This window comes from Bactrocera neohumeralis, chromosome 5 (genome assembly GCF_024586455.1).
Source record: "Bactrocera neohumeralis isolate Rockhampton chromosome 5, APGP_CSIRO_Bneo_wtdbg2-racon-allhic-juicebox.fasta_v2, whole genome shotgun sequence".
Lineage (NCBI taxonomy): Eukaryota > Metazoa > Arthropoda > Insecta > Diptera > Tephritidae > Bactrocera > Bactrocera neohumeralis.
The window spans coordinates 77,765,159-77,788,421 of NC_065922.1; the positions used below are offsets into that span (position 1 = coordinate 77,765,159).

Genomic DNA, 23,263 nt, shown 5'->3' on the forward strand with positions numbered 1-23,263 from the left:
AACTATGTATATATAATGTTTGCACGCATTTTTTGTAGGATGTTATTAACTACAACTTACAAATATATAATAAATTGTACGTAGATTAAAAACACACATGAATAATCCTCGGCGGAGTAGCGCGGTTGGCTAACGTAACAGCAAAATCATAGAAATTCGCACACATCGAAATATTAGTATGGATGAATGGATTGTTTAATTAACACTTCATATGAGAAAGTGGGGACATTTAAAGCATTGCTTTGGCTAATATTTACATGAAAAAACTCAATTATGCAAAATAACAGATGAGGAACACAAACACAAATAGAGGGCTAGGAGATATGCTAAATTTACGTTTTTTTACATGTCACTGCTCAATAAACTTGAGTGGACTTAAGCAGCTAAAACCGCATGAATACTATTTGCCACTCCGCCACTTTGAAAACGATTTTCAACGTCTTACTTTTGACTTTCATTTAAAAACTATACTCGCATATATTTAAATACACATTTTTTTTCATTATTAAACAGTGTTGTATACAAAGTGAATTTCACGCCTTACATAGTTTAGTTTTATTTTATTTTGTTATTCTGTTGAATTTTTGTTTTGTGTTTTCAGCTTACTTAGGACTTAAATCAACGCTTATGTGCATTATTTGATATATTACATACATGATTGTGTTTGCATGCAGCAAATCGATTACTCCTTAGTTAATTTGTTGAAATAGTTTCTTACTGAAATGTACGTAAACATTTGCCTTCTACGTCTATGTTCATTAATTTCTGTTTGCACTATAATACATTTGATATATTAACACTTTAAGCCTGACGTTGTAGCATAGGAGAATCGAACTGTTTGTTTTTATCATAAATTTAGCTTATAGTTAAATATTAAACGAAACTAGACATTTAACTTAATTAAAAAAGTATGAATTAAATTTTGTTGTTCTTAAATGCTAAAATAAGTGTTATGTTTATGAAAAGGCGTTAAGTTTGTCATCAATTCTTCAATTATATGCTTTACACTTGTTAAAACATTTCTCTTTCGTGAATCATATTCCAAATGTTAATATCTTCTTTCAACTTGCGAGCGTTTCTCTGCACTGATGCTGGTTTAGTGGCAGCAGTTATGCACACCGATTACGCTCAAGACACCGCCTTCACGGTCGCACTTTATTGCTACTACATATCGCTGTCGTTCAGGCTACTACGCTTAGGGCAGTAACGTATCACCCCCACTCAGGCAACAACGGGCGGTGGCGGCGGCAGCGTACCGGCTGCGTTCGTCTTATTCGCTGTCGGCTGGTTAGCGGCACCCTTGCTGCTTGCGTTGCTCGCATTCGACGACACAACCGCCGTAGCCGCGTTGCCAATTGCTGTTGCACTCCCGGCAACGGTTGTTGGTGTTTGTGGCGGGATCTTAACCAGCTGCTTTTGTGGCGTGGCGATGGGCGGCGATGCTGGTTGTGGCATAGAAGTGCCTGCGCTTGTTGTTACGCTGCTGACGCATGGACTGGCTATCTGTACGCGTTTCACGTTCTTGCCGCGTCCACAGGGCACACACAGCATGGAGCAATGCTCGCGCAATTTCGTAATGTGATCTATGCGATACTCATTAATCCATTTCACTTTTTTGTGTTTGATCTGTTTGACTTTCTCGCCATTCGGCGAAATCATGTTTGGTTGCTGTGGCAAGCCGTCGGGTTTTGTGGCGCCACAACGTATACAAAAGCTACAACGATCACAACTCCAACGAACTGTTTAAATTAAAACGAGTAAAAGGTAAGAGTTATAAAGGGATCATAGCCATTGTGAGTATATTTTAGCTTTACTCACCATCTGGAACGGCTTTGATACCCAAGCAGTAAATGTGGAAGCCGCGATCACATTGCTCGCAGTACAGCATTTTATTCTGATCCTTGTTACCTTTGCATTTGATGCAGCACTTGCAGTCGGCGCATTGCCAATTGTAGTTGCGCACGCGCGCCACCATGCGATAAGGCATCTCAATGCAGCTCGGGTGGACTGAAAACCAAAACAAAAGAGTTATATAAATATCAACAAGCATAATTGCAAGACGCTTAATTACCTTTGCGTCGGCATGTATAGCAATCTATGAAGACCTCGGGCAGGTTTCTCATATTGCGATGCTGTGCACGCTGGCACACGCCGCACGTGGTGGGAGGAGCACCTTCATCCTCCGATGACGAGCCGGAATCATCGTTGCAGCCATCGGAGTCGCTATCCGAGTCCTATAAAAAAAACAGTAATTTCATTAAACACTTCCACACGTTTTCTGCCATCCGCTGACTTACCGATTCGCTTTCACTTTCACTGCCCGAAGTGGACATAGCCGAGTCTGTTGCACTATCGGCTTCTTCTGCTGCATCGATGTCGTCACAATTAGCTTTAGCGGCAGAACGTGAGCGCACGCTGCGACGCAGAGTGTTGCCTGTCATTGTGTTCTCCTCGGTGCAATTGTCGATTGTGGCTTTTGTGTCCGTTGATTGGGTGCAAGGTTTTTCATCTGCGACATTGAGCTGGTCTGCTAACTTCTTGTCATCTAACACTGGAGGTGCCGCTTGCTTTTGTGTGTGTTGTGACGTACGTTCAACCAGCAAACGTGGGTTCTGCAGCACCGTATTAAGCGGGAAGCAACTGTAAAATGAAAATATAACTCTGTTAATCCTGTGCCATTTCCGACTTTTTATTTATTTACCTCAACTCTGATGGCGTGTACTGGCGGTATTTCGCGCTATACTGACCCGGCACTAAAGCTACTGGGTAGCTGGCGTCCACGTCACGTGGCGGTGTAGTAATGCGCGGTCGCAACAGTGTTGGTGGCTCAGGTATGTTCTCGGTTTTAGCGGCCTCTGTCACTGCCTCGGCAATTGAGCGATTCACCATTGTTGTAGTGGGTGCTGTTGCAGGCAATGGCACATTCACCGTTAACGTCTGCAAGTCCAGACATGCTAAACGTTCCTCCTTGCGGCTGCAATACAAAACTAGTGTTAGTGCTCTTTGTTCTTGTTACGTTTTGCGTTTTTGCAGTTACCTTCTATTGAAGTAGGAATTCCATTTACTGGCCGAAAGCAATGCACGTTCACGCGCTTGCAGTCCACGGCCAGTGACGTTGAGACCTAGTGCTTTCTGTTTTGCCTCGATTTCGCGCAAATGCTTTTGCCTGATGAAATCCTTGTACTCCTCGTATTTCTCATAGAAGTCGGTATACATAATGTCGAGTATGTCCGATGCCCAAACGGCTGTGATGCCCAAGTCGCACATACGCTCCGACACGAAACCCTTCTCTTGCAGCCAATTGCGCTCCTCCATGTCGATTTGGCGACGCGGCAGATCAGGATATTTCCGCTTGAAGCTTTTAATGCCCAAATACAAGGCGACCTGCTCTTGAATCATAAAAGTGTCGCGATTTTTCGATGGACAACAGCCCTTCGGAGGCGGCCAGTCATACTCAGCGATAGCTGCAACTGTAATTTCGGCGCTGAAAATAGAGTACAAATATTGATTTTGTTTTCGGCCAAAGTGCATGTGATTACTCACTCTTCAGCAACGCAAACTTCCATTTTCTTCTTCTTTGGACGTTTAATAGCGCTGCCATTTTGTACAGCGGCCACAGTGTTGGGATCCAAAATGCTGCTCGTACTAACCACGGAGGACTGAGACTCGTCATTATTAAGAAAATCAGGTTGCCTACGGGTTTGCAAACAAAAATTATTTGTTAGATTGTTTTTATATATGGATATATATGGTAAACATAAACTGTGTATGTATGTATGTGTGTATTTTACCTTATAGGCGTTGCTGGTTCCGATTGCAGCGGCATTTGAATCTGACTTAAATCAGCGCTCATACGGGTATCCTCTTCAAATACTTGAGGGGACTGTGAAAAAAGGTTATTGGGAGATGATTTTAAGTAAAAATAATTTCAAATAAAAGAATATAGTTCACTAAATTATTCAATGACAAAATTAATGTATATAATATTGATCACAAAAATGTCATAGAGCATTATTTCAGAAATAATATTTTTGTTGAAACTTTTAGATTAAAAAATGATTAAAACCAAACCTTCAAGAAAAAAATAAATAAATAATATATGTATGTATAAACACGAAAATAATTATTTACAAAATAAAATAAAACAAGAAGGTATTTTGTGAAATAAACACTTTTTTTGAACAAAATATAATAAGTTATTTTATTTTTAATTGTGTTATTTAAAATTTGAACCCCTCTGAACATTGAATGTACATATGTATGTACATACATATGTAAATAAACGACGCAATTGCTTAACTAATTCATTAATTGCAAATATATTTTAAAAGCATTGTACCATTAACAGTTACTACTAGGGCAATTGTTACTCTAGTTCACTGGAGATCGCTTCAGCAGACTGCTACGAAAAAAAAAAATAAAAATAAAACATAAGGAAAAGAGGCGAAAACACAAGCGGTGTTCGTTTATTCCCCTCAATGTTGGGTAAACGACAGAGGGGAAATTTCCATAGTTGGGGAAGGCTATTCTCCTCTCTACGAGAAACCCCATATTTAGGGTACACACATATATATTACAACAAAATATATTCAACATGGTGAGCACAAGCGAAACCACCACAGTCCACACACAAAGAAAAGCAGCTGCTTTGCACACCTGAACTTTTTCAGTTGCTTGCAATGCTTGTAAAGTGGTGTGTGGCGGCGCTGATGACGTTTGTATGCCGTCGGAACTTGGGAACTTCGCAGAAAATGTACGCCCCTTTCGTCGATTTAATTCGATGCGCACACTACATAGATACAACTTTATATATGTTGCTATGCTATTATGTGCTTTGTTCGCTTTGACCATGCGATATTTAAGAGCAAAAAAAAACTTTAAAAAATTATAAACTTATGATGTAATTAATATTATTGCGCTAAATACAAAACGAACAAATCCAATTTCGAAACAAGATTTCATTTTAGCATATTCAATGAGCCACTTACCGGACTATAGAGGCCTTTCATTCGCTCTGGATCGGGGGTATGCTTTAGGCCGCCGACACAGCGTGGTCGACTGAGCGCAATTTGTTTGGCAACAGCACTGGCGCCACGGCCCAAGCGATGAGCGCGACTGCCGCGGCCGCTACCACGTCCAGAGCCACGTCCTCGACCACGTCCACCTCGACCGCGACCAACGGGTGTGGAAATTGTACTCGTATTAGAGTCTTCTAAAATACAAAAGGCGGAAAGTCATAAGCACACATATTTCAAGAGACTTTATAGGAAACCGTAGAATCAATGCTTACCTCCAGATATATCCGCACCGCTGCCGTACGCGCCGCCACCTTGACTGGTTGAGTCATCGTCGCTTTTATCGAATTTGGTGCCGTCCAGTGTTGTCTGCATACGCAACAGATCCGTTTCCAAGCTAGTGTTACACTGCGCTGCCCGCAGCTGTTGAGTTGCCATAAGCGAAGAGAAATCGTTTGGTCTGAAGACCACATCCGGCACGGGATCCGACGAGGAAAGTATGGTGGCAGGTGGCAGCATTGAACTGCTGCTTTGATTTTGTACTGCGACACTTATTGTTCCGCTGCTAGCGACATTACTGCCGCCAGCTATGGTCATAGTGGCGGTTGTGCTGCCATTACTTGCTGACGACGAGGATGAACACATGGTCAAGTCAATTTGTGTCGCCATCGAAATGGAAGTAGGCACGCCGACGTTCACTGGGGCGCCAGTAGCTGTTGTCACAGTGGCAGAGCTCATGGAGCTGCTGGAGTAGGCAGAAGAGATGCTGGAATTAGAACCACCGTAGTGATTAAGGACGGACATAATGCTATCAGACACTGAATTGGTGATTGTGGTGTTTGCTGGTGCTGTTGAACCAATAGCAGCGCTGCCGCCCAACAAGGCGTTCACTGAACGCTTACGACCCCTTATAGGTACCTCGCCATTGTTACTTAACTTGATCTTCGATGCTGGCGTAATAGCGCCACCTGGTAAAAACGAACGCCGAGAAGTTCTTGCTCCAGTACGCACTGCACGATCTCGCTTCGACGCTTCCGTATCCATTGCCCCTTCTATGCTGTCTTGTTTCTCTGGTGGTTGCTCGGCGTCCACCATATCGATAGCGAGACGTTTGCGTAACAGCTCCACACGGCGAGACTTCGACACGCCATCAGTGGCTGAAGTGTCGACAGCACCAATACTGGGTGTGTCATTTGACATGGCAGTGGCTGCGGGCGTTGTCACAGTTGCAGCTGTCGCAGCATTATTGAAAGCATTCTTTTTTGGACGACCGCGTCTCTTGATGGCGGCAGGTGTGTTCGCTGCAGTCAATTGCTCTGTGGTTGCAGCTCCCGCTTTCGACGACCCTAAATGTTCATTCGTTGTGTAACAATTGGCGACTGTGGCGTTATTCAGGTTGTACTGCAGCGAGTCCTCTTCGTCCAGGGGTATTGCCAATAGATGTTCATGCCGTTGTTTGCGCGGACGATGAATCGAAGTCTTCGGAGAGGAGAGATCCATTGTGATGGTGGAGTTCTCGGTTGGTTCCACTTCGTTGCTGATGTCCACAACATGATGATTGCCTCCGAAGATGGTGGGCGACGTTGTGATCAATTTCGTGTTAGATGACTCATCGTCCGTTAGAATGGTCAGTGTAGCCATCGTGTGGGATTCACTATCAATGCGACGAACTTTGTTTGGTGTGATCTATGCAAAGAAATAAAATGGCACATCCCAGGTTATAATAAATATGAAGATACTTGTAGAAAAAAACACATACAAAAACCACTACAGCTACACTTATAGAAATAGAACCAAATTAGGGCTTTGGCTAAACTCCATTTTTGTTTTACACCACTTCTTAGTCTATAATTAGTCAACACCCCACCCTTCCCCGTTCTTAACCTTCCAAACACTCACCTCAATACAGTGCTCCTCTACATTGTTTTCCATCATCAAAGTGGATATTGTGTTCGCATGTCTCTTCAAGTTCATAGTATTCATTTCATTTGCTGCGGAATCATTATCCAAGATATTGTTGTTGCGTCTCAGTATATCGGAGCTGTTCTCCTCATAAGTTCCACTGACCGTGGCATTATTTATCAAACCATCTTCGTTGTTTATGTGAAGATTTTTGGGCAACGCAGCGGTATCGTCCAGCGTCAAACGCGGACTACCTTCAGGCGTGTCCAGTATCTCAATGGAATCTATTACCTTTTCCATTTGCGGTGCCAACTGATTTGTCAGCGCTGTGTTATTCATTGGCGCCGCAGCATTGCCGACTGTGTGCATTATGTTTGAATTTTGGTGGACTCGTGCTCCATTAGCCATTAGCCGTTCTGTCAGTTGCGGATATTTCATGCTATTGCTTATTTGTTGTGGCAGATGTGGTTGTTTTTGAACCTGTGACTGTTGCTGGTGGACGTGTTGTTGTGTTTGTGATGGTTTCGGCTGCAGAGGCGGTGGAGCACCGTATTTGCTAGCATTAAGCGGCGAATTCAATTGGTTAAGCAGAAGCCTGTTATCCAACGGCGGCGCCGTCTGTATTACGCTCATTTCACGTTGTAGACGCTCCATTAATATGGTGGCTTGCGGCGGTTGCTGCGCATCGTTTACTTGCGGATCAGCGTCGGTGTAAGTGAAATGTGCAGGCGACGAACCCGGTGATGGCGAGGATGTCAAATCGACAGTGTCCACTACGTTGGATAGGTCGTCACCTGACATCGGCGGTTGCATTAGCTCCGTTTCTTCGGTATTATCCATGCGTAGCGAGTCACCATTGCTAACATGAAAAATATTATTGAATACCTGTGGGTCGTGGTTTTGCAAACCCTCATCGATGTCCATGTCGTCAGAGTTGCGTCGCGGCTCCTGTATATCCTCCTCAGCAAACGCTGTGTTGTCGTTGTTGAAACCGCAGAACTCTTGACTGCTACTAGATTCGAAACCGTTAACTAACTGTTCGTGAGCAATATTCTCCCTACTTGGTTGGGTATCCAGCGACCTTTGCGTCACGCCGCAACCGGCTGTGGCGTTTATGTCGGCGACGGCGATGTTTTTTAGCTCGCTGGATTTTCCACACTTTTTTGACACATTACGTTGCGTTTTATCCTCCAGCACAGCTTTCATTCGCAAGGTTGGCGAAGAAAGATTTTTAATGGTTAGCTTGGGCACCACTTTGTTAGTGGCTGCGTCCTCTGCTGAGGACAATGGTGGCGAAGATTCGCCACTCATACATTCATCACTCTCCTCTGAGGATTGCTGCTCTACGTTGGGTATCGATTTGATGGTCAATTTGGGAATTTTCTCCTTACATTCGTTGCCGCCACCGTCCTGGCTATTGGTTTTAATGGTCAGCTTGGGTACGACTTTTTCTACAGATGCATCACAGTTCCCTCCTTTGGTATCCTGGCGAGATATCATTAGCTTTGGCAGCCTTTCCGGCGACTCTGGCATGCGTGAGCTGCTCGACAACTGCCGCACCACAAGTGGCGACTGTTTAGGTGATTGGGGTGCTGATCCGCCTTCCAAATTTGCCATAGATATGGTCAGCTTGGGAATGGAGTGTGTGTGTTCCGCTTCCGTTTGCTGTTGCATGGTCTTAATGCAGAATTTGGGGGTCGTAGCCTCCGGTGCTGGTTCATGCGTCTTTATTGTAATCTTGGGTATCTTCTCCGGAGGCGGTGCCGGGTCCTCGCTTAGGTCGCTGAGCGACTCTTCCGCATCCAATGATTTAGTTTTGATCGTCAACTTTGGTATGACTTGCGCGTTGGAGGTGTCGTTGTGTTGCGTTATAATCACCGCGTGTTCCTGACCGGTTTTGATCGTTAGTTTGGGTATTTTACTGCTACAACTGCCAGCTTCAATAACCTCAGTATTTGTATCTGTAGGAGCGTTGGCCGCTGATGTTCTCACACAAGCGCCAGCTGCACTTGTTTTGATTGTCAACTTTGGCACCAGCTCCTCATGCTTGGGCGGCAATGCTTTTATAGTCAACTTAGGCACAGAACAGGCGGTAGCATTTGATACACTGCACGAGGCGGTGCCAGAAGATAGGGACGGCAAACCTGTGGACGAGGATGTGCTCGACGATGACGAAGATGAGGATGCCGGCGATATCGTTGACATTATTGACTCGCTCGTCCCGTCCAGCGATGTTTTTATGGTGAGCTTTGGCAGTGGCGGGGGTGAGTGGTCCGTCAGTGATTTTGCTGTAACGGCACTGTGCACCCCCGAAGTGGCTGGTGACAATTGGCTGATGCTGCTATTGTTATGCAAATTGCTTTGCGAATCGGACATCTTGATTGTCAACTTGGGCACTACTGAGCTGTCTGAGCTGTCATTGGCAGAACGTATTGTCAATTTGGGAACAATATGTGGTTCATCGCTACAGCCACCGACGACTGTTGACCCCTTTATGGTCAATTTCGGTATTTGTGCGCCGACCCGTGCGCTGCAGGTCTCAATCACCGCCTCATCTTCGGCCGAAGATGAACAATCCGAGGATGCGACATCGTTGTGCTTCTTCACGATCGGTTTGATTGTGATTTTGGGAACTATATTCGTACTGCTACTGCTGTTGTGAGCATGTAAATTAATTTTGAGTGGCTCGACTTTGCGTGCCGATTCAGCTCCACTGTAGCCGGCAATGCCGTCACAGCCACTCAACGTATCGGTATTGCTATGAGATTCACTGGAGCGTGTATTAACGCTCGTAGCATTTGATTTGGGTAATTTCAGTATGATCTTGTGTGTTTCGGTGTTGTGCTCGGTTTGCATTGTTTGACCTTGCCCACTGCCAGTCGCCACACTCGTTGCATGACCAACAGCATTGGTGTCGCCGCTTGAGGCCACGGTGGTGGTTGACTGTTCGCGCGCAACCATGTTCGTATTGTCGCTGTCGCCGTTCCTATGCTCTAAACAACCGTTACTTATATTACTAATACTAATTTTGTTATTATTGTTGCTGCTCGCAGAATATACTGCGCGCATCAGTTCCGTATCCACACTTCGAGCGCCTGCTGAACGTGTCGCCGCTGCAGCAGAAGTTGTCGGCATCACCGAGTCCAACGCAGTGGGTATTGCGCGAACAAATGCCTGGACCGCACGTGCACCCGGTTTCACTAAACTTCGGCCAATGAAAGAGGATTGCGTCGATTGATGTGGCGATTGGGATTCATCCTCGCTGGAGGCATCCGTTGTTATGTCGCCGCGATTATGCGTAGATTGTCGGCCACTGCCGCTACCACCACTGCTGCTACTGCTGCACGTCGTGGACAACACACGCTGCGGTGAGGAGCTGCAGTCATTCCCGGTGGAGCTGGTGATGCGCGCCGGCGATGTGATCAATGCCTCCAGACGCGGCAAATGACCGGTAGCGCTTATATGCGTCTCACACGAAGTCGAAGTGACAATTTGCTCCTGGTCTTCTTCAGCACTTTGGTTACTGGCCTGTACGTGAGCCAGAGCGGAGTTTTGGTTATGATTGATTCTTCTACTGGCGGCGTACGAATTGTTCTGTGGGATCTGTGAATCTTCGGGCGCCTGGTTGTTTGTAACATTCATTGCTTAGCTGCCTCTTCCTTGATTAAGTATTGGGATGGATGTCAAATCCAATCGGAGCCGCGCTTTGACGTTTTTTCGGATCAGTTAGCGTAAGAAGAGCGTCATATCTTCCTGCAATAGACGAAACAAAAAGTATTTCTACTATTAGAAATATATACTAAAAAGGAACGTACATATAAGCGACACAAAGAAGAAATCTATCACAGATCAAACAAATTCAATATTAAAAATTGGACTAAGAAAAGCGATATTAATAGCCACCGACGCATCCCAAACTCGTTGTTGTCACCAGAAATTCATCCTATGAATAAAAAATACACAAAGAAAAACACAAAATATACGTTGAGATCGCGTCGTGCGTCTGCTATTCAGCCGACAAACTAACTAAGCAGCGCGCATCATAGACGTATTTGTCATCAAGTCGGGGAATCCACACGTGTGCGCTGCGTCTGCCGCTACGACTTGACACGATAGGCGAAGAGTCGCATTGCCGGTCAAACGGACTGACTGGCAGACAGACGACGAGGTCCAGCCGGCGAATGTCGCGAGCAAAACAAAAAAAGCAAAATAACAAAAGAGCACAGCGTTTTGGTTCTTAATGTGTTTCAGCAGCGGCTGTTTACCGTTGTTTCACCTCGTATTAGCATTTGAAACAACGTAATCGCATCAGCTGTTCACTAAGCGCTCATAGCTGATGTTGTAGCTTCGTGCTGCTACTGCTGCTGCTCTTGATAGTTGGTTCGGTGCTCTATTCCTTGCCTTTGGATTCTTCACCTTATCATATACACTCGCCGCCCCAGCCGACGCCGCGGCATCGTTGTGCTCTCAATGCATGCACACTTTGTACGCTCTCACTCACTCTCTGGCGCGCGCGTAGCACAGCCAGTCTAGCGCGCAGTTCGTTTATATACTGCAGCTAACAGCTACTTACTGCTGCTGTAATGATGACGCCACCACAGGCTGACTGGCTTCCCCTTCGCCTAGGCGCGCGCCGAAAGTTCGACAAATCGACGGAGAGCAGCCACAATATTCAAAAGTGAGGTGATTCTTTGATTTACCATGAATTAAAATATTCGTCGTGTCAACAGGCGCGCGATTGCCGCTACTGCTGGTCAGCCACGGTCGTGTCGTGTCGTCTACAGCCAGTGCAAACACAGCCAACCAGTTCGCCAAACCAATGGCAAAGCAGTCAAACCGAGGCAAATGCTATCACATTTGCAAATGGAACTCCAAGCGAAACACAACTACCCGAAGCAACAACAGCACGTACGGGCATCAGTAAATGCGCGTAATTGAATAGAAGTACGTCGACTCGTGCTAGTAAAGGCTTAAAGCTTTGCAAAATTTCGTACGGTATTTGTGAAACTGAACGAAGAATAGTGAAAGGATAAACTGTGACGAGGCTCCAGGGGATATACAAACTAGTTTTTACTGCAAAAATATATTCTATGAAAATGTCACAAAAAATCCATAACTCAATCCTTAAGAACACATTCCAGGTGCTAGAAAATTACTTTGAGACAATTGGACAAGATCAACAACGAACTTATTGGTCCAAAACTGGTCACAACTTATGATCCGATTCAAGGATTTACGAAAAGCTCGATTGAAGAATGAAGTCCCGAATAGAGAATATATTCAGGATATAAATAATTGTAGACAGGCGTCCCAGCCACATTGGCCATTTTATTTGTACCCCTTAACTGCATTTACTGCCGAAAATAACAACTCTTAAACGAGAAGCGTTCAATGTAAACAAATTATTTTTTAAAAGAAACGCTAATTTGAAATACGAATAATGATAAAAAATTCGCTAATGACCTAACTGCCAAAGTATTTGGAGCTGGAAGATATGTGCTGTGTATTAGGGAACCCCAAAAAATGTCTTGTTATTTTTGTCTGTTGGGAGTAAGCAAAGGTTGCTAACGTTCGCTGTTTTCCACCTTTACAGCACAACGAACGCTGCGAGCAAAACAATATACTTGAATAAACAAGCGAGCACAACAAACATGAAACGCTGCAGGAAACGAAAAAGCCGAGAAAACGTTAAGACTATGATGGGTCGATACCCAGCTGCCAGCAATGCAGCTAATCGAAGCAGTAATCGGTGTGTGCCCTTATCGACCAAACGATATAACTTACCGAGCGCATCCGAACGTACAACTAACCGAGCAACAAGAAATCCGAGCACTTACACTTGTACGACCCCAAAATTAGCAACCGCCAGACATGACATACCGACCAACCTGTCGGCCGACCGCCAGACGGACAGCCATTTAGGGAACAGTGACGAGAATAAAACGCTGCTAAGCGTCGCACATCCGCCACCACAGCCTCCTCTACCACAACCAACACCATATTATCAAAACCAAATGTATGAATGGCTGGCGCGTGAGTGAGTGAGGAAATGATGAATGAACGTGCGGAACTAGAAAATGAGCAAACAAACGCACAATTGTTGCATCTTCTCGCTGCGCGCAATGTTTTGGTTTCGGGTCATTCACCCGCACAACAAACAGTCAAGCTTAGAGTCATACTCACTAACCGCCGTACACTTTCACATTCGCAAGCACCTGCAATAACAAAGACAACAGCTTCGGCAGATACGTTTTATTATGAAAAATTCCATTCAGTTAACCATAGCGAATGGCTTTTGGTTTTGTACGCAACGCGTTTGGCGGCTTGATAAGCGAGGCCATACAAAAAGAATTCGGTACTAACGGTGAGAACGAATAATGCCGACGTTTGCGGTGATGACGAAGATGATAACAGAAACCGCAGCCAGACAGCTGGGCAACTGAAACCCCATGCAAGGAACTTTACAAGCGCAGTAAGTGTCATAGGAACGGTGCTTTATTGACCCAAGGGAAGGAAGCGCTATTTTTGGCAGACCTGTTAAGACAAGTCAAGGTTAATTTATTTTATAAGCAAGCAAGGTAACAAGCAAGTGCTTAGTTTTCAGTAAGGAACTAGAGCAAAGAGTGCTTACTATATTCCCCACACAAGTTTGGGAGCATTTAAAAACAAACGTAAAATATTTAGCCGATTTTAAGGTCAAAGCGCAGCATATAGCAATAAATGTTATGTTTAAGCAAAAAGTGTTTTTTTAACCAAGTTAAATACATACAAAAATGTATCTCCATAAAATTATTACATATGTACATATGTACATATATTATATATGTATGTATATTCTGACAATTACCCAAAAAATAATAAAAAAGGGCATGTAAAACGATAAAAAAAATTGAAGCCGTTTAAAGTCACAGAAAAAAATGTTTAACGTTTTCTTTCTGTTATGAAAAAGTATCTGAGAAACAAATACGAGAACAATTTAACACTATTATTTATATTTACATACATATGTATGCAGATATGTACACATATTTCTACTTGTTTATAAAACTCATGTGGCCGGCGCAGCAATCACTTACCGCGATAGACGCCATCAACATAAAAATTAGAAAATAATGATACGAAATGTATGTATATTGAAAATTGTAATAAAGTTGAGAGCAATTTGCAAGCAAATAAAAATAAGTAGACAAGTGGATATGAAAATTTATTAATACATATAATATTAAAATGTAATATTTGATTGTTTAACATTTGTATTTATGTGCATGTGCAGGTGTTTGCAAAAAGCAACAAATACATTGCACAAGGTGGCATATATGATTATGGCTATTCAATCATTAGCCTAGCCTAGCGGCAATACTATGTACATATGTATATGATATCAATACTGTTTTGTATATTTTTTGTCTAATGTGTGCTTAGCAGCTTATATGCTGACCTTGGTAAGGCTTAATTGTAAGGTTTATACATGTATGTATGTATAAAATTAATTTGATTATGGCTTATGAACAATCTGAGCTCACGAAAATACTTTTCAAACCACAAGTACACATGCACTAGTTTAAAGTAGTAAACATGTAATTTTAACACAATTTCGCGGAGCTTGAGAAGAAGAATTTGCCGAGATCAACAATGATTTGTAGAATATTGTATTCTTAAAACTTTTTCAAGGCTTTGAGTGACGAATTTTTATTGACAACATTCAATTATTTGTGTAAGAAAACTGTTACACGAAGTTGGATTTTTACACACACATGTAGTATTATGGACACAAAAGAGATGTATCGGTGACAGCATTGAAATTCAGTTACTGCACTTGTCGCGGCCGCTCTTTGTTCATTACTTTTTATAACACTTTATATACCATAATTCAAAACAATTTCTTTTAACATTCAGCACAAAAACTTATAATTTAAATACACAAAAACTCACCAACTGAAATTTATATACATATTATGCGGCTTGTTAGCACTTTTACGTTTGAGAACAGACTTTCTATCCTCCCTAAGTTATGTTTTATTCTACTTGAGTGTATCAGCTCCCTCACCACCCTCTTTTACGAACATACACCGTGCGTAAAGACAAATGTGGTCATGACTATGTAAAATTGTGTGAGCGTATGAATTTTTATGTATTCACCATCACACCATTAACGTCTGCAAGCAAAGCTGATTTCTAAACAAAGCGATGACTACTATTTTGTCATAATTTCCACCTTCACTATATATCATATAGAAGCGAGGATTGATACGTCAAGACTTTTATCGAATTTTTCTAGCACTCGATTAACTGAAAACTGCATGAACTTCGCGTAAACGCAAACGTAACACACTGCACTACACGCGTTTCAAAACGTTGAACTTCGAAACCGAAAACGAGAACGAAAATGAGCTGCCTGCAGAGGAAAAATTGTGTTGTATCATTTTTTGTTAAATATACGCTGTGAAATTTTCAATGCTGTGCCAACGAACCAGTGCGCAACGTATGAACGAATCGTACGAACCAGCGTACGAAGCTGTATGAAGCAGAGCCAGTGATAAACACAGCGAAAGTATTTGACAAGAAACGGTGGCGATAAAGCAACGAATGTCGTACGACGCCAGCTATAACCGACGTTGGCCACAGCGAGCAGGCAGCGTGAGGGGTAGGTTTGAGCAGCAAAGTGCTAGTAACGACCAGCCAGTGCAAGGCAACAGGGGCAGAATGGTTGGGTGACGACGAAAACCGAGCGCGCAGAGACCTCACGATCGTAGCACGGGCAATACGAAGCACGTGCACAGTGCGAACATGAATAAAACACGATGCATGGCAGAAACAAGTAGCATGTGGATAGACAAATATTCATACAAAGTCATTCGTATACAGGCATGTGTGTGTTCGTAATTTATGTGTGTATAGGATAGATATAAGAGTGTAGCAACAACAACGGAATCTGTTAAATGCCACCAAAATATGTTTAAACTTAAAAGCAACTCACGAAGCGGCGAGCAGCAGAGGTAACCGCTGCGACAAAGAAATCAAAAGATACTTGAGCGCCTGCAAGCACACATACACATATAATTATGTTCACTCTAAAAGGCATGTCAAAAGGCATCGCAAAGATACAAATATAAATATGTTAGTAGACACGTGTGTATGTGCGCTAGTAGAGAAACGTACAATAGTGAGATGTTAACGGCGGAGCAGAGCTCTAATAAAAACATACATATAATAAGCATTCGCAAATATACACAAAAGACAACAGCTAACAAATCTCATTCGCTGCCTAATACTTCGTCTGGCGAATGCCGAGGCGTCAATATGGGTGCATTAGCGTATTATGGTAACAATTCAAAACAAATTTCGCGTTTTCCACTGTTAATAAACAAAACTTGACTTCGTTGACTGCAGTAGCGAATGCACCAACAACTTGTGTTCAAGTATGACGAATTAGCCTCGTTGAACACGATTATCATACATTTTAAACAGATACCAAACAATATTACACACGGATAAATACAAATGTTATTACAAATATGCACATCAAAATAATGTTCATTACTCGTTTCGGCAACCATATAACTTGAGATAGGTACATAACACATAACATGAGCGAACGTCCAGCCAGCCGACAGTCAAATTGACGATTGCAATTTCAACAATATGAATGCAACATGTCGAGCAAATACAGAAATCGCGGCATCCAAAACGTAAAGACAGAAAACAAACAGCCCCCTCTGCTGTAGCGATTTTTGAGAAAAAAAAAATGAGCGAAGTAGGTAGGGTTCATAGTATCTAAAGTATAAACCACTCCAGACAACTTGCACTAAATGCTATCAACAAAAGTAGGGAATACCACTCGAACTACTAGTAATATTTTAAACGTTTGGGCGCCCTTATGAAGGCATTTGCATTAAAACCTGCTGCACAAAACACCTCCAACAAGCTCCTCAGCTGATGGGCTAGTTATGTGTGTGTATTGGTGTTGCCCTAAGAAGATTTCGTTTTCACTATTGTGTTCGTAGCTATGTATGTACATACATACATTCAAATATTAAAAAATAAAGATAGTTGGAATGCTGAGCGTAGCAAAGGCAAATGCAAAATTAACTAAACATCAAAAATAAATAGACATGCACTAATACATGCAAATACAAATTTATTCATATAAATGTGCTTTATCTATTTACTTATACCTTTTTGATCTTATTTTATAATTAATAAGTTTTGTTGATTTAAAATCCCATTATAAAGTTTCCAAAATATTGATCTTTGAATTATTTTTCGCACATTAAAATCTGTACTTTATGTACATACATATATTTAATCAACTCGATTAAATTAAATTATTATCTTCCTGACAGATAAAATACAAAGACTATAATAAAGGTAATATGCGTGTCAATGGGCGTGGCTGATTGCAACTTCAAATTATTCTTTCAAGTATTTATTACTGTTGGTGCACCGGGATTTGAATGAAAACAAAGCTATGCATCAAAAATGTTTCGTGCCGGAAAATTCAAAAAATACACAATGTTTACAAGCAAACAGTGATATCAAATGCGAAAGCAAGAGATATAACGAAAACAAAAAGGGTGGAAAACTAAAAATAAAACACGAATGCAACATACATATGTACATATAAACTCTTAAACATAAAAATTGGATAAGCGAAAGAAGCGGGAGAATCGCAAATATGTTTAAGCCACACATGGACAAAAAAATACCAATGTACAAACGTACATATGTATGCATGTAGACAAATATTTACAATAAATTGTGATTTCACAAGATCTGCGAAGTAACTGTAAATAATTAGTAATTCGTTAACATGTACAGTGTAATTCCTCATGCCCGGACACGGACTGTCACAATGTTGTTGTTGTTTTAACGGTTATCTAATCCCCTTTAGGATGGTAAGGACTATCTAAGTTGTCGTCGACGTCATCTAACGGGAGGCCCAAGAAACGTGCTGTTTCGACGGGGTTGGACCAAAGGGAAAAGGGTGTCAGATGAGTGGAGTTTCCGGGACATGCAAAGAGGTGCCGAGTGTCATGCGGAGACTCATTGCAGGCAGGACATATTTTGGATATGTTGGGGTCTATTCTGGATAAGTAGGAGTTTAACCTGCTACAATATCCAGAAAGAACTACATATATTTCTACTAAACTAATTAATGCAAGCCATGTCAACTAGCAGTGAATGAATGTCAATTATCCTTTGTTTTCGTTGAGCCTCCGGTGCTAGCGCAAGTCATTTTCTTTCCTTCTACAAATTGTGCACAATTTGCTTGAAAATTTTTCTGAAATCTTGTCCGCTTATCAGAGATGGTTTAAACGAAATATGTACATACTATTACGAAAATAGTGGACGCGTCATTGAAAAATGTCTCATGCCTGGTTATGGGTATTCTTTTTGTATGATAATATTAATGAAAACGTTGTGTTTATAAAATTTTTCTAGTTATGGGAGCTGTCCATTTTGGGGAATTTCACTGACTAATCTCTTTCGGTAGTTAACATTTGTCAGAATAAAATTATCTATATATATTCTATACTATTGTCTTTCGAATAATATTATAGAATTAGCTTGAAAACTCTACCATAATAGGAAATAACCCTTAAAAATATATGAAAACTTCAAATACCTACATATGTATGTATGTATGTATGCATACAATACAACAAAAAGTAAAAATTTTGAGTATTTCTTACATTATTCGTGAATCATAAAGTTGAGTTTCATTTGGACAAATGCCAATGCACTTTTCACCTCAAAATCAATAAAGTATCGATGAGCCTCAGCCGGGCATTGCAAGTAAATGCATTTTACGCACTCTAGGGCAGCTGGATTTAAGGCTACCTCGCACTCCCCGATTATTGTCGGGTTTTACTTGCGTCTGATAAATGGAGAATGCTTCCAATGAATAACCACGCTTCCACCCAAATGTACCATGTTTCTTTAATGCCTTCCAGCACATCTGCATTTAAAAGAATACATCAAAAATGTATCTTTTTATTTCTATACATACAAACGCATAAAATTTATACTTGTAGATGGGTATATACATACATATAATAAAGTATCGTATTGTCAATTGGTTTTGTATTCTGCAGCAAATGTTAGCGCCATTGACTTGTGTGCCTTGATTGTAGCAGGGTCGACATAACTTTACAAAACGCGCGCGCGTCCGTTAAGTAACCCTATGTAGGGGAAGCACACACATTGTGAAGCGAAAGAAAAAATAACAAACGAGGGAATGCAGTGTGGAGAAATTTGTGAAAGTGAAGAAATGTTGTGATTGTTTAGAGAAAATACTGAGAAGCGGGGAATTTTAGTGTATAACAACTCAAGTGTGGTGAACTTACTGAAATGAAGGTGATGCTAGCTTGAATGTTCAACCCTTTGCAAGTGACCAAACAAAAAGCTTTTCTTTAAATAATAAAACACTTCTAGTGTCTTATCCTTTGTCTGTGTTATAAATCATCATATTTCAACAAGTAATTTCTTCCGTCATTAACGTTATTTTTAAGGTGGTATTATCCGATAACGGTACATTGACAATATGCACATAATTGAAACACAATTAATTAAACAATTACTGTAAATTCTGCACAATGCTGGACATACAGCTAGGCTCTTTTGTAAGACAAATATTATTATTCACATGAGGAGGCCAATACGAATTTCGAATCAGCAAAAGGTAGCTAACGTTTTTATTCTATATACAGTTATCCAAGCATACTGTGTAACACCGTTTATGGTCCAATATGATTATATCTCATATTACAATAATTGTATTTATCTTTATCTACATATTATTGTATAACTATATGTGAATGTGTGATCATGTATCACATTTCTTTTATTTTTATTATAATACAGATCATTAGCAATTACAATGTTTTTCCCCTTCTTATCACGCACTACTCCCCACCGGTTCGTTGAAAAACCCACCATACCATAATCAAATAACGCGTCTCCTCGCGCGCGACGAACGAGCATGGTGCCAACAAAAAATGCAAAACAACAAAAATAATAGCAAAGAAATACTCACCATTTTAGCTTTGCACATTGAAGAATACAATGCTAACATATGAAATGGCGAGAGTTGTGTTTGTGTATGTTCGTTGTGTTGTATTTAGTGGTATTAATTCACTTAAACTTATTAATATATTAATCTCTTCACTTTTCATTCAATAACAACTTTTAGCACTTGTAATATTTTCCTTATAGTGTTTGTTTTACATAAATCATAAATTTTAGAGTAGTAATTTTAGCTATCAACCGACATTTGAAAGCGAACAACGAATGCGCATGTAATCCAACGAATACCTCCGACAATTTGTATGAAAACAGTGCGTGGCGCACGAGACAAGAACCCACTGTGAGTGTGAGTTTGTTTGTGTGTTACACTCGGTGTTTGTATTGGTTACCTGCAAGTCTGGCACAATTTTTCTACACAGCGAAGCAATTTTTACACATCTTTTTGTCAAATTATCTTTCAATTTAGTATATGCAAAGAATATGTAATGCTTTTCCTCATTTACGTCTTTAAATCACAATAATAACTCCTCAACTCGCGCGTAACAAAACGCACACAATCAATTTAAAACTTCCCGCAATGAATTTTTCATCTTCACTGTTTATGCTTCTCACTTCCTTTAGCAGCTACTATGTCTTAGCACGAATTTGCTGGCACTGGTACTTATTCGCCGCGCTGCTGTTCTACGGTCGCCTTTTCAGTATTTTACGACTACACCGCTCTCGTCACTCACTATTGGCCCACTTTCATTTCATTTAGCTTTTACTATTATATTTCATATCACTACCTTCGAAATTATAACAAAGGTTGTTACGCCTTTTTTTGTCACTTTTCAACTTAATATTAGTTTATAAATCTTTCTTTTTGTACCAAATATATCTGATCTGAAATAACACTGTAAATGCGACACGATGCGTTTCGCTGCGAATAAATTGTCACACCAAAAATTGAACATCGAATGAATGGTGACGAGCAGCATTGCCAGGCATGTGTTTTTTTACACATGTAAAGCGCTACAGAGCCCTTAAATATGGCCAAGTAATTAACAAAAATTAAACGTTTTAACGAAAAGTCCACCCAGATAGTTTTAAATCCTAGAAATGTTTATCCTCATAAAAAAGTCACCATTTTGTCAAATAAAACAGAATTACGATCTTTTAAGATAAGTCTCTCGATTTTCACATATGCTTAAAATATAATTATAATTCTAATAAAGAGAAAGTGTAAACAATTTAACAGATAAGTGTAAATTTTCAATACGCTTTCTGGGTTTTTTCTAGAATGAAAATTCAAACAATTAAAAAAAAATCGAATTACTATACTATAAATATATATTTTTGTAAATATGTAGAGGGAAAAACTGCAACACTGTTCTCAGAGTTCTCTCTCATTTTAAACAACTGATTTATAGGGCTCTCTCTAGTTGAAGCGTTGAACAGCTGTTTTTGTGTTGAACGTGCAAATTTATCATTGCACAAAAAATTAAATCACGATTACTTTTCAATATAAATATTTACATTTTTTATTTGAAAAATGACTACATTACGCCCATTCACCTGCGATGACCTCTTCAAATTCAATAATGTGTAAGTAGAAAGCGATACTTGGTTTTCATCGCTCCGTTTGTGATTCAGTCCGGTTTATTCAACAAACGAACTTATTTTTTACAATAAATGTGATTTTTGACCCTTCGCAGTAACTTCGACCCACTAACCGAAACTTACGGCCTTTCGTTTTATACACAATATTTGGCTAGATGGCCTGAATACTTCCAATTAGCTGAATCCCCAAGTGGGCAAATAATGGGTTACAGTAAGTACAAAGCTTTGAAATGAGTGATAGTCGTCGATATATATTTTGTTTGCAACTACAGTTATGGGCAAGGTTGAAGGTCATATGGAAAATTGGCACGGTCATGTAACTGCTTTGACCGTTTCACCGGACTACAGACGTCTAGGCTTAGCTGCTTTACTTATGAATTTCCTGGAAGATGTCTCCGAAAAGTATGCATATTTCTGTTCCACTTATATGTTATTACTATACAAGCTTTTACATTTTTTAGAAAACGTGCTTATTTCGTTGATCTTTTTGTGCGCAAGAGTAATCAGGTAGCAATCAATATGTACCAAAATTTGGGCTACATAATTTATCGTACTATACTTGATTACTACGCTGGCGATCACGACGAAGATGCTTATGGTAGGTTTTAACGCGATTATAAGCTTCAAACATATGTAAATAATTTTAAATAATTCTATGAATTTTTAAACTAGACATGAGGAAGGCACTCTCGCGAGATGTAGAAAAGAAATCTATTATACCATATACCCACCCGGTACGACTGGAAGATTTAGATACCAATTGAGTTTAAATGTGCATTTTTGCTGCTTACGGTCATCATAAAACACACGAGCATCCTTAAACAAAATAATTCATACAAAACATTACCAACAAAAGTCAGAACAAACCTATATACTACATACATGAAATAAATAAATTGTAAATCAAAACTACTCCTTCTCAAATGTGGCTAATTCGTTGGCGTCAATTGCTTCCGCATTTCTATAAAAGCTGTTAACGCGCCTACTGTTTTGTATTTTTGTAATAGACATGTTTATATAACCATTTGTTTAAAACCATTAATTCTGCTCTTAGGGCTGTAACTAATTATTTGCAATCTACATATGTATATCTACTAGTAAACAGTTAAAATCAAAGGCATGAGCTATGAAATGCTCTTCCAAGAGTAAATAATGCACCACAACATAACACATTCTAACCATAACAAGGTAAATTCATTATTCATAAATGTATATGCGTGTGTTTAAATTGAGCATTAAATTTACTTAAAGTTAAAATTTTTATTAAGAATTTAATTTTTTGCAGATAACAACACATCAACTACACCAAGCAAACCAAATGCACATATCTTCGAATTAAAGTCGATGTTGAAATGGTTTCAAAAATTGCAAGTCCATGGTATCACAACTGATGTAAATGCTAAAGCTAATTTATTTTATACATCATTCATATCAGTTCTTGGTTTTATAAATATATGTACTTCAGAAGATTTTATTAAAATTATTACATACATATACATATATGTATGTACATATTCGAACACTTGTTTTGTATTTTAGAAGTATTATCAAACATCCATAAGACAAATTATGTGTTGCAACGAAAATTTTAATCAAAAAAGCAGAAAAAATGTTGGAGGAAAAACTAATTAGAGAAATTCAGCAAAACGAATGTCTTTGGAATAAATATAATCCGGACTATAAAAATAAGCGAAAGAAGGATATCTGCTGGAGCTGTGTGT

General features: G+C 40.3%; 2 protein-coding genes across 6 annotated transcripts; one reads left to right on the plus strand and one right to left on the minus strand.

Annotated features, from left to right (window-relative positions):
* Positions 1-531: 531 nt before the first annotated feature.
* On the minus strand, positions 532-20,874 carry LOC126760411 (supporter of activation of yellow protein). 3 transcript variants are annotated; one of them, XM_050476018.1, is made up of 12 exons: positions 19,954-20,874; positions 6,915-10,670; positions 5,291-6,701; positions 4,989-5,209; positions 3,792-3,883; positions 3,544-3,693; positions 3,038-3,484; positions 2,702-2,974; positions 2,298-2,640; positions 2,072-2,234; positions 1,819-2,007; positions 532-1,739 (listed from the first exon to the last, which is right to left on the minus strand). In XM_050476018.1, the coding sequence occupies exons 2-12, from the start codon at positions 10,557-10,559 to the stop codon at positions 1,222-1,224; spliced, it is 7,452 nt and encodes a 2,483-aa protein (XP_050331975.1). In that variant the 5' UTR covers positions 10,560-10,670; positions 19,954-20,874; the 3' UTR covers positions 532-1,221. The 3 variants fall into 3 exon arrangements, with proteins under 3 accessions (XP_050331975.1, XP_050331973.1, XP_050331974.1); XM_050476016.1 differs by having other exon boundaries at positions 4,989-5,212; positions 19,954-20,873; XM_050476017.1 differs by lacking the exon at positions 19,954-20,874 and adding an exon at positions 14,850-15,369 and having other exon boundaries at positions 4,989-5,212.
* Positions 20,875-21,356: 482 nt separating this feature from the next.
* On the plus strand, positions 21,357-23,062 carry LOC126760414 (N-alpha-acetyltransferase 20). 3 transcript variants are annotated; one of them, XM_050476023.1, is made up of 7 exons: positions 21,359-21,527; positions 21,638-21,753; positions 21,815-21,944; positions 22,004-22,140; positions 22,215-22,276; positions 22,597-22,730; positions 22,828-23,062. In XM_050476023.1, the coding sequence occupies exons 1-6, from the start codon at positions 21,475-21,477 to the stop codon at positions 22,606-22,608; spliced, it is 510 nt and encodes a 169-aa protein (XP_050331980.1). In that variant the 5' UTR covers positions 21,359-21,474; the 3' UTR covers positions 22,609-22,730; positions 22,828-23,062. The 3 variants fall into 3 exon arrangements, with proteins under 3 accessions (XP_050331977.1, XP_050331980.1, XP_050331978.1); XM_050476020.1 differs by lacking the exon at positions 22,597-22,730 and having other exon boundaries at positions 21,357-21,527; XM_050476021.1 differs by having other exon boundaries at positions 22,215-22,730.
* Positions 23,063-23,263: the final 201 nt, after the last annotated feature.

Bases quoted from the DNA above. Each gene is read 5' to 3' on its own strand.
- LOC126760411 (XM_050476016.1), bottom strand. From the start codon at position 10,559: ATGAATGTTACAAACAACCAGGCGCCCGAAGATTCACAGATCCCACAG. The intron at 3,694-3,791 runs GTAAAATACACA...GCAAACCCGTAG, and splicing joins GAACCAGCAACGCCTATAAG to GCAACCTGATTTTCTTAATA. The intron at 2,235-2,297 runs GTAAGTCAGCGG...TTTTTTTTATAG, and splicing joins GTGAAAGTGAAAGCGAATCG to GACTCGGATAGCGACTCCGA.
- LOC126760414 (XM_050476020.1), top strand. From the start codon at position 21,475: ATGACTACATTACGCCCATTCACCTGCGATGACCTCTTCAAATTCAAT. The intron at 21,754-21,814 runs GTAAGTACAAAG...TTGCAACTACAG, and splicing joins TGGGCAAATAATGGGTTACA to TTATGGGCAAGGTTGAAGGT. The intron at 22,141-22,214 runs GTAGGTTTTAAC...TTTTTAAACTAG, and splicing joins TCACGACGAAGATGCTTATG to ACATGAGGAAGGCACTCTCG.